A 15,000-nucleotide genomic window follows, 5' to 3' on the forward strand; every position below is an offset into this window, starting at 1 on the left:
AGGACAGAGGCGGAGCTTGGCTGTGAGGCGAGACTCGGAGCTGGAGGGCGGGGCTGAGCGGGCGTGGGGGAGGGGCGGGGCCTCGGGGAGGCGGGGCTGAGCGGGCGTGGGGGAGGGGCGGGGCCTCGGGGAGGCGGGGCTGAGCGGGTGTGGGGGCCGGGGAGGGACTCTGGGGAGGCGGGGCTGAGCGGGCGTGGGGGAGGGACTCTGGGGAGGCGGGGCTGAGCGGGCGAGGGGGCGGGGGAGGGACTCTGGGGAGGCGGGGCTGAGCGGGCGAGGGGGAGGGGCGGGGCCTCGGGGAGGCGGGGCTGAGCGGGCGAGGGGGAGGGGCGGGGCCTCGGGGAGGCGGGGCTGAGCGGGCGAGGGGGCGGGGGAGGGACTCTGGGGAGGCGGGGCTGAGCGGGCGAGGGGGAGGGGCGGGGCCTCGGGGAGGCGGGGCTGAGGGGGCGGGGGAGGGACTCTGGGGAGGCGGGGCTGAGCGGGCGAGGGGGAGGGGGAGGGGGAGGAGGAGGGGCGGGGCTGGGACTCTGAGGAGGGGGTCGGGGAGAGCCAGGGACTCCAGGGGGGGCTGGCCCCTCTCCAGCTCCGTGCAGGGCCTGTCGCAGGGTGGGGCCGGAGGCGGGTTCTCAGTTTTGCCCGGTTCCTGGAGGTTTCATCACATGACTGTCTTTAATTGCTGGGGGCTCCAGGACAATCCTGGAGGGTTGGCAAGCCTACCCGAAGCAGGTGCTGTTTGCCCCGCCCTGGGAGCTGTGCAGCCCCCACCACCAGAGCCCTGCCTAAAAACACCTGCAACTGGGGCAAGCAGGTGCTTGTCCCTGCGGCAGCCCGGAGCGAGGCCTCCCCAAGGCCTGTAGTTGCCTGTAGTAGAGCAGGGCCCAGAGGCGCGAGGTCAGGGCTTGGCGGGGTACAGCATATTGTACAGCCACAGTCAGCTCCAGCCCCTGCCCTTCTTGTGGTCGGTCGAACGAGAAGTGGGCTAAGAGCTGCTCTAAACAGGTGATTCCTCACTTTGTTCTGAATCAGCAGTTCTCAGCTAGGGGCCCAAGGCCCCCTGGGGGGCCATGAGCAGGTTTCAGGGGGTCCACCAAGCAGGGCTGGCATTAGACTCAGGGGCAGAAAGCTGAAGCCACACTGCCTTCACCCCTGCCCCCGAGGGCGGGAGCTAAAGCCTGAGCAGCTTGGCTTTGCGGGCCCGCTGTGGCATGCAGCCCTGAGCAGTTGCCCTGGTTGCTACCCCCTAATGCTGGCCCTGGCTTTTATACACAGAAAAACAGCTGCTGTGGCCCAGGGGGCCGTGGAATTTTCATAGCATGCTGAGGAGGGGCTTGGAAAGAAAAAGGTTGAGACCCCCTGTTCTAAACCATAATAAATCTAGGGCTAGTGTAGCCCAGCCCCTACACATCAGGTCCACCTACCAAATATTGTACTTGCATGACAAACTATTTGTACTCCCACCTCCTCTTAAAGTTACGAGACTGGGTTCAACCATCTCATAAACTGGCATTTCATTTTAAGATGTGGAAGGAGGATGTCTGATTTCCTACAGCTAGAATTATGCATTAAGAAATTACATGCTGTTCCCCATTGCTTAGACTCCCCACACACCCCACCCTATGTTTCAGTTCCAGTAAAGCTCCTCCACACCCTTCCTTTCAAGCATTTCAGTTTGCTTCTCATGAGTCCTGAGGAAATTGTGCCAAAAAAATAAAAAATTCTACACACAGTATTTTAAAAAGCTGCAAATTGTATTTGTCAATAAATAAATGTGGAGATTCCACCATGGCAGTGAGGAGCACAGGCCCCTGACTACAGAGCTGTGAGATCACCCTGTGTCCCCTCCTCCCCCCGTCCAGCTATGGACTCAACGCAAAAGTTGCACCTAACCCTGACACAGCACAAGGACCAGGCCTGCCCCAGGAACACACTGGGGCCCTGCCCCTCTATGCCAAGCACACTAGATGTAGGCAGGCAGGTTCAGGCCAGCAGGATCCAAGTGTGGAGGGGCTTAGTGTGGGGAGATCCAACTGTGAGGTAATAGGGTTCTGTGGGGGGGTAGTCTGGGTGTGGGCAGCTTGGTGGGGGGTCTTGGTGTGGGGAGGATCTGGATGAACAGGGGTGCAGACATAATGGGACTCTGCAGGGGGGGTCCAGGTGAAGGTGGTCAGGGCTCAGCTGTGGGGGGGTCTGGGTGTGGAGTGATCAGCAGGAGGGGTCCAGATGCTGGCTTAGTGGGGTGGGGATTGGGGGGGGAGCTAGTCAGGGTGGTCCAGGTGCAGTGAGGTTTGGTAGGGTGGTGGTTTGAGTGCAGGGGTGGGGGGCTTGTCATGGGGGTCTGGGTGCAGTGGGGCTCCAGATGCAGAGAGTGAGGCTTGTTCAGCTGTGGGTTTGGGTTCTGGGTGCAGGGGGTGAGGCTTGGCAGGGTGATCTGGGTATGAGGTGGGTCCAGATGCATGAGGGTTGGGGGGATGGGGGAGCTGTTCCCTGTACACTGACCCCTTCCCCCCCACAGCTGAGGAACAAAGGGGACAGGAAGTGGGGGGATGATGCAGAGCTTCCTGCAACCGGAGAGGTTTCTGGGGGTGGGTCTGACCCAGCGCTGGCTGTTCCTTGCAGGCAAAGAGGAAGTCCCATCCTCCCCAGCCCGGCCAGGACTAGTAGCTTAGCCTAGCACAGGATAGAAGCCACTGGCTGAGGCAGCCCCAGCTGCACCCCGTTATTTATCTCTCCATTGGCTGCTCCTGGCGCCCAAAACAATGCACCTGTGATTTTTCTGCAGAGAAGCAAAGAAATCTGTGGGGGATATGAATTCTGTGGTCATGCAATTGTGCAAAATTCCCCCAGGAGTATCAGTTCTTGAGAGAATAAGTTGTCTTTTGGAGCTCTGAGGGAATAGTTAAATTCATGTCAGTCTAAGGAACATTTATCAATGCAATCAAGATGAATTGTTTTTCCAACATTTTTTCATGCAAACACTTTTTTTGTAATAGAAAAGGCATAGTTGGACACTGCAGGGAAACAAGAGCAGCTACCAGTCAGTACAGTTTTAATCAAGATTTTAAAGCTTTGATTTTAATGCAACTACTGCACTAAAAAAGAACCTGCTGTAAATGAAGTGTATCTACTAGATTAATGGATTGGTTAGTATGATACTACACACAAGTGCTATGACAGTGTGGTGGTACCTAGAATAATCACACCACCACTTCCTTCCACCAAGCTGAGTTTACAGAAATACTGTTAGAGGTTGGGCACTACAAAATTTTGAGAGGTTGCTCTAGGAGCAAAGTTCCATGGTTGAATGGCTGCACCATGCTAGTGGAGTGAATCATTAAAAGGGAAAGATTGTCTAGAGATACCCAAGTGAACTTAGTTGTATTTCCAGCACTATCAGATTTAGCACAACTTCAGATGTAATTGAGGTATAAAGAAATTAAATGAAAACCCCTTCATCTAAAAATGGGGATATTTCCCTACCTCAGAAAGGAACTATGAGACTTGATTCATTAGTCATAGAAAAATGCAACAAAGATTGTGGTAGGGTTAATCCTAGTATGTGCCAAGGTAGATGTCATTTAGCAGAAATGCAGTTTGTCAGAAAAATATTGATTTCCTACTAATTTTTTACCTGACAATAAGGATTTGATACAGAGAATCCCTTACTCTGCCGAAATTAGTTTATAACAAGTCACACTCTTTGATTTATTCTCTACCCCAGCCATTAAACTAATGCCTAGAACTACATATTTCAGGGTTGCTTTTCCTCCGTAGTACGATCAGTGATAATTGACAGGGATGATGCCTCTTGGGGTAGAGTGCTCTTCCCAAAGGTAGGAAGGCAGTAGTTTTAATACTGCTGCTGAACAGCTTGCTCGAGTTTATTTAAAATAAATCAGCACATTGTCAAGTGTAATATTTTCTGTTATATTGGATTTTCATCAACAGGTTTCCTTCAACCAGAGACAGAAACAAGGTTAGTGCCATGAAAGGTGTGGGGGGAAAAAGAGGGAACCTCCACCCCCAAAGGAGCTTTAAAACATCAAAATATGCTATATACTAGCATGAGAGGGGAGTTAAAGGGTTTTTGATATTACGTAGGTAATCAGTACAACTCAAAAGCATTAAAGACCGTCATTAAATACACAATGGAAGAACTGCTGCCAGAGGAGTTTTAAAGTAAACAAAGTGGATTATTTTAATCACGTAGCAAGAATTAAATGAATTTCCAGTGTTCCACAATTACATTAGTAATTAGATTCACATTCTTGTAAAACAAAAATCTTCCTCCCACTTCCAAATTATTCTAGGGTTCAAGACATGGATATTTCAGCTGTTGACCCAATAGAGCTCAAGAATGTCTGCAGAGAAGTGTGTGCTTCTCCCATTTCAGTTTATACCATTAAAAAAAAATCAAGGTCCAGACTCAAGGAAAAACTGCACTTGTGGGTTGCTGTACCAGCAGTGAAGTCAATAGGAGGCTAATGAGTCTACCTGCCCAGTGCTCTTTGCCAGATCTAGTCAAATTAATATCTCGCTCTTCATTTTACATGAAGTTAACAAGAACTGAAAATTTAATAGAAAACTGTTTAATTTTTACATTTCCAGAAGCCAGAAAGTTTTATCCTCTGTAAATAATGTATTGGATGTTCAAAACTACATTAAAAAGCTAAAGTGCTTTAGTGCTGACTAGCTTTGCCAGAATATTTCTGGAATGTTAAGAAAGCAGTTGAAGTGAAAGGGAAATAGCAGATTGATAAATCCCAGCTAAATTGTTAACTAGAGCCCTTAAAGATGCTACTAGTCCTTAATACAGAAACTAAACAGAATAAGAATGCAACAGAATCCTTTTGTCTGCCTAACACGTCCAGGCAGCACCAAAAATCCCCCCCAAAAATGAGAGATTTTGTTTCAAGACAGAAGTCTTGGATTCAGAAATGTTTTTACTTGCACTCAAGAATTAAATTCTAGATCAGTTTTCTTTGGTAGGTACCAGGTTATCCATGACCAACTGTGTATCACTTTCCACCTGTGGAATCTGTGCTGACACAATTACAGATATTCAACACTGCAATTTTACTACTGAGGCTTTTACCAAAATTTCAATATGTAATTAGCTAGTTTAAACACAGATTGAAGTTTGGTTTTCTGAAAAGTAACTGTAAAAGTGAATTTGTGGACTTCCCTGTTTCTCGATCAAATCCACTTGGTTTACAAGTATCCCTCCTACCCCTCCACTTTCCAGCCACCTACAACCTAAAATCAAAGTCAAGCTTGGTGTATCCAGAAATAGCTTAAGATATTACAGTCAGAATATGGCTTAACAATTTTGTTGATTTACAAGCAAGAACCGGACCAAGTTCAAGTCTCCTGCAGCTGTACTGACTCTGCAAATACTAACAGGAATGACAAGCACAAACTTATTTTAGTGAGTAAATGACTCAAATATATTCAAGGAGCAGATGTACTGAATCATATCATTTCTACATAGTCACTTTTCAGAAGAGAACCACTCAAGGACTGCTTCCAAAAAAAAACAAAAAAACACAAACACACTATTGTTAAAACTAAGGTCAGTTCTATAATTGATAGCCAAAGGGTTAAGTAGTTCTTACTGAATAGGAAAAAAAAAAAAAAAAACATGCTCACATCAACAAAGTAGGATTTTTATTTGCAATATTTAACCTAGAGGTGGGTTTTATTTAAGATATGACTTTATTAAAAATACAAGGTATCTGAAAAATCAGAACAATTATTATAATGTACAAATTCAATAGCTGTAGCAGTTTTGTATTTTTATTGGAATCCTAAAAAAAAAAAAGGTGGGGGGAGAGGAAGGGACAGCCCTTTAGACCACTTTTATATTCACTTAAAACAAGATCTAACAAGGACAATTCAATTTTACATCTTGGACATGTGTACACAACACAACGCATTTACAGTCCCATCGTGCACACTAGGTAATAACTTTGCTGCTGAAATTTCTTAAAACTTACCGAACAAAAAGTTGAATGATCGAATGGGATCAAAAGAGTGCCAATGTATTATGATTTTTTTGTAAAGGGAAAATGTTCAACCTAAAAACAGACATATGCAAGAACTACATCCAGTGGGATAAATAAATGTCAGACATTTCACAAGCATTCTCAAATGAGGGAGGGCATGTGGGGGCGGAGAGGAGCAAATAGAGACACACTGCTACAGACACCATAATACACAATACATTTAGATAATTTAAAAATAAAAAAGGCAAGAGGCAGCATTTCAGCAGCAAAGTGCTCAATAAAAAGTACAGAGGGATAGTACAAGGAAATGGGGAAACAGCAGGATGGGAAAAGATCTCAAAGGAAATACGGTGTAGTTGTTCTAGGAGGAATTACGCGTTCTGAGTCTGGAACTGCACGGAATAACTTTGGTTCTCTTGTATTTACATCTTTAAAGACCATGATTGATGCAATATTTCCACAACGGTAACAGTAATTTGGAGCAGACCATACTGTTACCAACTTCTCATCAAACATGAATTTATAGCCTTCATGCACTAGCTGATGTGCTCTGCAGATGAGTTTCAAGTTGTTGATATGAACAAACTGTAATTTAAAAATATATAAATATTTACAGTAAGTAGTTACATATGCTTAGTACATAACAGCTCTTTACTACTTAGAACATTGCTCTGTCTCAAGATTTCAATATTTTACTCAAGGAGAAGAGGTCTGCTGGGTAAACCTGCAGATAAAAGCCTTCTACGGGAATCACCACGGAGTTTTAACTGCAGATGAGATACCATTCATTTCAGACCCCTGGGACCTACCAAACTGAGATAGTTGTTCTTTCACAGCAGAAAATGCTAGTCAGTCAGAAGCTTAGAAACTAGTCAACCGGTCAAGAATGTGTTAGCACAACCAGTCGTGCCATAAATGGACATGGAGATACCTTGTTGCGGGGGGGGGGTGCCATCACCCCAAGTAAAATGGCTACACAAACACCACCTCTATTTGCATATTTTAAGGCTCATGTAATATGTTCAGGCTTTTCAGATGACGACACTATCACAGCTCCAAAGGGCAGGTAATACAACAACAAGTCAGACACTGCTAGTTTGGGTATTTCAATAACCTGAAAGGTTGACATGTTTTAGTGAATGGGTTTTCCCAGACTTACTGAAGCTTTTGTTCAGTGGAAGACTAAAGCATGAGCTTTGTTGAGAAAGAGAAAAGAAGAATAGCTTTGGGAGAATACTTGGCTGGAAACAATCACCTCCTGTACTAGGATAGCCACCAGCTAGAAAGATTGATCACCATCTCACCACAAGAGCAAAAGAGGGAGTTCACAAACAAAACAGTGGCAGATGTGCAGGTTGTTTTAGAAGTTGAAATGGCTTGTTACTACGATTGTCTTGAGACCTTTTATTATGGATTAGTATTAAAAGCAACCATCCCAGCTTACTTTACTGGTCTCCCTTGTTAAACAATTGCACTGTGCATAGTCATCAGATCACACAATGTTATTTCTGTTATGCCATTAGAGCATCAAACTTAAAGCTAAGAGAGGTTTTAGTTCATCTGGTCCCTCAATAATTTTACATTCTATGATGGTGATTTTACCTCATTTGTGACCTTTGCACCAAACAGCCAGCCTGCTCCGCGGGGACTAATTGCCCAGGTATCAACATCCTCTGGATCAGACCAGACAAGGTCACAAAAGGCTCCTTTGTGAGGAATTTCTTGATTGCGTTCAATGGTTCGAATTTGATCCAGTGTCTTGATGTCAGGAGATAGGCCACCATGTACACAGAGAATCTGCTCATCTATTAACTGAGAGAAAGAATAGAATCATAGAAATGTAGGGCTGGAAGGGACCACGAGAGGTTATCTAGTTCATCCACCCATGTTGAGGCAGGACTAAGCATACCTAGACAATCCCTGATATGTGACTAACATTCTTAAAATCCTCCAATGACAGGGATTCCTCTGCTTCCATTGGAAGCCTATTCCAGTGCTTAACTATCCTCAAAATTAGTAAGTTTTCCCTATCTAATCTAAATCTTCCTTGTTGAAAATTAAGCCCAATACTTCTTGTCCTTCCTTCAGTGGACATGGAGAACAACTGATCACCATCCTCCTTATAACAGCCCTTAACCGAACTGAAGACTTATGTCCCCTTTCAGTCTTTCCTCAAGAAGAAACATTCCAGGGTTTTTTTTTAGCCCTTCCTGATGGGTCAGGTTTTCTAAGCCTTTTATTATTTTTGCTGCTCTTCTGGACTCTCCAGGTTCTCTACATCTTTCTTAAAATGTGGTGCCCAGAATTAGTCAGAACTCCAGGTAAGGCCTCACCAGTGCCAAGCAGAACAGGAAAATACTTCCTGTATCTCACATATGACACTCCTGTTAATAAAATTCTGCGGTGCATTAGTCTTTTTCACAATTGTATCACATTGATAGGTCTATAAAATCATGACTGGTGTGGAGAAAGTGTTGTTTATTCCTTCTCAACACAAAAGCTAGGGGTCACCAAATGAAATTAATAGGCAGCAGGTTTAAAACAAAAAAAGGGAAATATTTTTTCACACAACACAGTCAACCTGCGGAACTCCTTGCCAGAGGATGTTGTGAAATCCAAGACTATAACAGGGTTCAAAAAAGAACTAGATAAATTCATGGAGGATAGGTCCATCAATGGCTATTAGCCAGGATGGATAGGGATGGTATCTCTAACCTCTGTTTGCCAGAAGCCAAGAATGGGCAACAGGGGATGGATCACTTGATTGCCTGTTCTGTTCATTCCCTTGGGGGCACCTGGCATTGGCCACTGTCAGAATACAGGATACTAGGCTAGATGGACCTTTGGTCTGACCCACTATGGCTGTTCTTATGCCGACTCAATCAATTTGCGATCCACTATAATCCCCAAATCCTTTTCAACAGTATGACTGCCTGCCAATTATTCCACATTTTGTAGTTCTGTTTGATTTTCTGAGTACTTGCACTTGTCTTTGTTGAATTTCATCTTGTTGAATTCAGACCAATTCAACAATTTATCAAGATCATTTTGAATTATAATCCTATCCTCCAGTTGCTTGTACCCTATCCCAGATTGGTGTCATCTGCAAGTTGTAGAAGCACACTCTTCACTCTATTATTCAAGTCACTAATGAAAGTATTGACTAGTACTGGACCCAGGACAGACCCCCCTGCAGGACCACTCTAGATCCTCCCCCTCACCCGCCTTTTGATAGCAAACCATTGATAACTACTCTGAGTACTGTCTTTCAACCAGTTGTGTACCCACCTTATAATAATTTCATCTAGACCATATTTCCCTAGTCTTCTTATGAGAAGGTCATGCAGGACAGTATAAAAAAAGACTTTCTAAAAAGTCAAGATACATCATGTCTACTTCTCCCCCACCCACTAGTCCAGGATTCATGTATAAAGCCTGGAATATTTTTACTTGTAATTTCAGTTTGTCTCTAGACACTATGACAATTAAAGGCCACTTAAATATGTGCCTAGTGAAACAATGATGCAAAATAATCTGTTTTATCTGTTTTTATTGAGTTTAAAAAAACTTACAGCTGCTACTGTCAGCATATCAAAGACTTTGGTACAGTATCTCCAGGCATTTGCATTTCCGTATTTGGTTTGGCACTCATCTGTTAAATAGAGAAATCATTTTATTGTTTGACATTTTCTCTGATTCTGTTAAGGAAAAGTATCCCAGATATTTACACTAGAACTTGAAATCTCAATAAATAGATGAGCAAAGAAATATGCTGGTCCATCAGATAGGAACACTGACTGTAATACAATGAGAGAGGATTTTTCTTATGGCCATCTGTCCACCCCATTGGGAGTGGTTTTCCAATTTCTTGCATACTCAAGCAATATTTTGGCAAAGGTTTACTCCCATCTTAGTGTGACTTAAGGTGCTGCCTCCATGAAACGCTTCTTCACGCCCTCCACAACTCAAATCTCAATTTAGTTCATCATGAACAAGTCCTTGGTTCAATTCTTGCGCTATGAAAAGAAGTCAGATGCTACTGAGATGATTAAATAGGCCACATGCTTCTGAAGATGCTCTTTCCAAAGCAGAGGAAGAGAGTTATGGTTGCTTTGTTTGGTTTAGAAATCAACCCTGTCCAAATTGTGCTATAGGAACTAATACCCCACATTAGGCCACTAAGGAAACCGAACAGACAAATCTTAGGTGTTTGTTTGTTTTTTAAATAAAGAAGTCATTTCCACGTTTGAGTTGCTGAAGATCGTACTGTGAGACGCAAAGAAAACCCCTCACAATTAGCCTCTGCTACTGCCCTAAAGCAGTCACAGTGCCACAGCATGGCCCTATCTATACAGGCAGAACCAAACCATGCAACACTTTTTTGGGTCAAAGAGGATGGAGCCTCAATGCAGTTGTAAGTAACTAGGTTCGAACAGATCTGGATAAGTCAGACCTAACAAGCAAGGATTCCTTAGGCATAATGGATTAAGAGATCAAGATTTATACCCATTTCTCCTCATTTCCAGAGGGATCCAAAAGCAAGTCCATTTTTGATTACATATTCCTTGGGGCAACTATTAGATCCTTGAAAGATTTCTCCAAGTCTTCTCATAGCTTTGGAACTACAATTAAGTTTTCAGGCAAACCCACTCCCTCAGTTTATATTGTTTGCGTTAATGCCTAGTACTAATCATGTGTTCATTCACTAATATTGCCCCATCTACTGCACCAGCAGTGACTTACCAGATAAGCCATCTTTGTTACCAAGTTGGTAGAATTAAAAGCTATGACCTAAGTCATAAAGAGAGACTTCTCTATATTTTGTTTTTCTACAGCACTTATCAGACAATCCCAACGTACTTCAAATATTAAGCCTCAACTCCCAGATTAAGCTCCTTATCACACAGTTTCACAGATAAGAAGTCTGAGGCATAGACGTGAAGACCTGTGGTTATATTGCAAGTCAGTGACAGAGCTGAAAATAGAACTCTACCCAGTAGATTAGAGCACAGTCCTTTTCAAGACTAATTACTGTTCCCCATACTATGCTACATTACTTCACTATTTGACAGTGCATAAATTCAGATTGGCTTATTGCTCTGATGAATCCTACTTCATGATCCACTTGGCCTCTAGAAAAGCTACACATGTATTCAAAGTCAAATTTACCAAAGGACAGAGAATCAGTTCACTGCATTTTTATGTTAGTTAACCACAATTCAGAAACAGTTTATAAAGACTTACCATAAAATCCATACACTTGTGTTATCTGCCTGCTCTCATGATTCCCTCGCAGGAGTGTGATACGGTCAGGCCATTTAGCTTTTAGTGCAAGAAGGTAGGTGAAAGTCTCAAGACTATAGTAACCTCTGTCTACAAAGTCACCCTGCAAATTAAAAATATTTTTACATAATAAATGGAAAAATGGTTTCAGGAGTGCACACAGTAACATATCTACTTCTAATTCCTCAATTTGCGAAGAAGCCCAACACCACGAGGCACCATAGCACCATTGCTATATGAATTCTGAAAATATATTTAAAAAACAAAAACATTTAAATGGGTATTTGAAATTTCATAATTTAAAATTGAAACATTACTTCTGTGATTCTCATGTTCCCATTCATCCAAGAAACATTTCAGGAGGTCCTTTATTAGCCACTAAAATATTCTACTTCCCTTCTACTGCCAACATAAGCTAGAGCTTTTAGATAGCAGGCTATAAATTGTATTTCCTTTCATGAGAACCAGCATTATCTATTTCAAATTTTAGATAGGCAAAATAAAAACCACACCCATTAACCAAGTGGAAGAGAGTAAATTTGGGAGTGGAAAAGATGTTTACAAGCAAGAGAGTTAAAATGGAAACTAAAACGAAAGAAGTCTGAATTTTTTTTTAAATCAGCGTAATTGTAGAAGTGCTTTCCTTACACTTTTTTTGAATGATGAACTAACATCTAATATATACATACCATAAATATGTAGTTTGTGTCAGGAACCTGACCTCCAGTTCTGAACAGTTCACATAAGTCATAAAACTGCAAAAAAGAGTTTGTCCATATTAAGGGTTCTGTTATTGTTAGTTAAGAGTGTGTTAGCACAATTAATTGGAATTTATCTAGGTTTAGAGAGAAGTAATCCTTATTTTCAAGAACAAGATAAAAGTAGATCTGAAAAAGCTCAACTGAACAATTATGGCCTCAATGGACAGATTTCCCATTCATCCACTTGGTGTTAAAAAGCCACATTTAAACTGCTGAAATACTGATTAGGTCTTACTTCTCCAGAGCAGCTTTACAGTGTGCAAGCCCTTTGTATGCATAACACCCATCAACTTCAAATGGAGTTCCCTCCTTCTAGGATGAGGCCCCTATTAACATTGAACAGCTCAACAACTGCAGTCTAAGGGTATGTCTACACTGCACAGTTGTCACCAAAACTTGTGTCTTTCGTGGGTACTTAAAAAAGCCCCCCCAGTGAAAGACAAAAGTTTTGCCAACACAAGCGGCAGCGTGAACACGGCTTTGTCAGCAGAACTCTCCTGCTGACAAAGCTTATGCCGCTCACGGGGCTGGAAGTATTTTGTCGGCAAAAGTGCCAACAAAATACCACAAAAGTGTGTTCACACACACTGACTTTTAGCAACAAGGCTGTGTCGACACAGCCAAGCCCTAAGTAAGAGGATAATTCAGCAATGCTTCTTAATCTGTGAGGCTGACTTCCCAAAAGCACACTCTGGGAAAGTTAAAAACAGTATGCTTTCCTTCCACTGCACAAAAGCAGAGCATACAGAATACTGCAAATTACTGAACATTCAGGAGATGGTTCTGCTTCCCTGAACTATGCTTCCCCAACCATATATTTAACAACACGGCTGTTACTCTGAAACCTGTCATATATTTAAAATACTATTCACCATCAACCTTATAGAAATGTTTGCAAGTGACAGACTCTGCTTGCTCTCTAGGGGTATAACATGCAAGTATTCATGCCATTTTACCTGTCCATGTATATCTCCACAAACTGTAACTGGTGTAGATACTGGCTGCACATTTGACTCTTCCAGCAGTAGGTCACACACATAATCACATAAGCGCTACAGAGGAAAAAGTTTACACTGATCAGCCTGTGGTTTTTGTGCATTGTAATATCAAGGACTAACATATTTGTAAACTAATGAACTAAGTTATTTGCTTTAGGATGTATTCAGTTACCAAATTCTCTAGACATCAATGAGAAACCATGCTGAAATGACTTGGGATGAAAAATGTGTAAGAAAGTTTGGTTACACTTGAATTAATGTTTTAAAGCGCCACCACAGACTCATACAGTTTAACTATAGTCCCAATGAGGCTCAGAGCAACAGTTCACAGAGTAAGTGTAATTTACATTATTTAAATGCTACATTAAATTGCAGTTTTGCTCTTAAAAATTAGATGACCACTGTGGTTATTTTATGTTTATTGTATCAATTATTTCTGTATTAGATATGCTCAGTTTACAAGGAAAAACGTTAATTTCCAACTGCAAACCCTAAAAACTCATCCTGGGATCAAAGACTCAAACTGGATTCTTTCCTTCTCACTTATCAGTAAGTGAGGTCTCAGTTACACCTGTGCAACCCCATGAACAATGCCATGCTCTTCACTGGGGGTACATAGATATAGCTGGCTGGAACTTAGAAAACAATTCCATTGATAATGTACAAAAAAGAATAGAATCCTACTCACACACTCAGGGAAATTGACTCCACTGAGTCATAGAAGCAGAGAGTACCACATTTATTTTTGCATGACTCTCCATATACAATGGGTAATGGTCCACTTCACTTTTAATGGTCTCACAATGTTTAACTACTTACGTTAAACAAGCTGTTCCCACTTCCTATTTAGGGCTTGTACACACGAACACTTCTGTTGGTGTAACTTATGTCACTATGGAGTATGACTAGGCCACCCCCTGAGTGATGTAAGTTACACTGTAAGTGGCAGTGTGGTTTTCTTATGCCAGCTCTCCCACTGACATAGTGTGTCTTCACCAGATGCACTGCACTGGCGCAGCTATGCCATTGTGGTGATTCTCGCATAGACTACCCTCGGAGTATCTTTCCCACACTTGAAAAAGAGCTCAGTAGCACAAAAGCTGGTCTCTTTCACCAACCAAAGTTAGTCCAGTAAAAGATATTACCTTACACTAGTTTGTCTCTCAAAGGTACAATCGTGTGAGGTCTGCAGCGTTAGAAGAGGCCAGTCACTTTTCAGAGCAGAACCACACTGAGACAAGGATATTTCTTCCAACCTCTACCTAGTCAAAGCAATCTGCAGAATTGCCTGCATTAGCCTGGGCTGGTTTGGCATCATGCCCGTCCCAGCCCCGAAGAGCTGACACTAAACGTGCAGGACCACCGTAGCAACGAGCCCGTGCATCCGACGGGACCTCCGGGCAGGGCGCCTGACCGAACGGCCGGTCCCCGAGGCGGGGATCACTCGCACCCGCTTGTCCCCGCCTCTGCCCGCGGCCAGGCCGCTGCCGGCGCCCGGGGCGTGAGCCCAAACCCAGAAGGGGGCAGCAGGCCGGGAACAGCGCTGCAGCCGCCCCCCAGGGCGGAGGGGCCCCAGCACCCGCAGCCCTGTGTGCGCCAGGCAGGGGGCCAAGCTCCGGCTCTTCCCTCTGGGCTCCCGCCGGCCCCGGCCCCGGCCCCGCGCCGCCCCTCACCTTGAGGTCGTTCTCGGGCAGGTACTTGCAGAGCCGCGCAATCTCAACGTACTTATCCAAGTCCAGAGGCGCCATCTTGGCGGAGCAGCTGCGGGGCACCGGCAACTTCCGGGGGCGGTGAAGCCCCTCTGCCGCGGCCACAAGCCGGAAACGAGGGGAACTTCCGGGGCGAGCGCCGCTGACCCTCTGCGCTCGGGGAGGACGCCGGAACTCAGTCCGTTCTAGCCAGGCACAGGAAGCGGAGGCGCCCCCTACAGACTGCCGCCAGGAGGTGCCGGTGCCT

General features: G+C 44.0%; 1 protein-coding gene across 1 annotated transcript; it reads right to left on the reverse strand.

Annotated features, from left to right (window-relative positions):
* Nucleotides 1-5,642: 5,642 nt before the first annotated feature.
* On the reverse strand, nucleotides 5,643-14,940 carry PPP6C (protein phosphatase 6 catalytic subunit). The gene is made up of 7 exons (XM_048822346.2): nucleotides 14,718-14,940; nucleotides 13,003-13,098; nucleotides 11,975-12,040; nucleotides 11,247-11,388; nucleotides 9,575-9,654; nucleotides 7,605-7,814; nucleotides 5,643-6,587 (listed from the first exon to the last, which is right to left on the reverse strand). Exons 1-7 carry the CDS (start codon nucleotides 14,790-14,792, stop codon nucleotides 6,339-6,341), a joined length of 918 nt encoding a protein of 305 aa, XP_048678303.1. The 5' UTR covers nucleotides 14,793-14,940; the 3' UTR covers nucleotides 5,643-6,338.
* Between the last annotated feature and the right edge of the window lie 60 nt (nucleotides 14,941-15,000).

This window comes from Caretta caretta, chromosome 16, assembly GCF_965140235.1.
Source record: "Caretta caretta isolate rCarCar2 chromosome 16, rCarCar1.hap1, whole genome shotgun sequence".
NCBI classification, from domain to species: Eukaryota; Metazoa; Chordata; order Testudines; family Cheloniidae; genus Caretta; species Caretta caretta.

What these genes read in the sequence shown, in the direction of transcription:
- PPP6C (XM_048822346.2), bottom strand. Translation starts at nt 14,792, where the DNA reads ATGGCGCCTCTGGACTTGGATAAGTACGTTGAGATTGCGCGGCTCTGC. An exon ending in ATATGCTGACAGTAGCAGCT is followed by an intron (nt 7,815 to 9,574) that starts GTAAGTTTTTTT and finishes TCTTTCTCTCAG; the next exon opens with TTAATAGATGAGCAGATTCT. An exon ending in GTGCAAAGGTCACAAATGAG is followed by an intron (nt 6,588 to 7,604) that starts GTAAAATCACCA and finishes TTTAAATTACAG; the next exon opens with TTTGTTCATATCAACAACTT.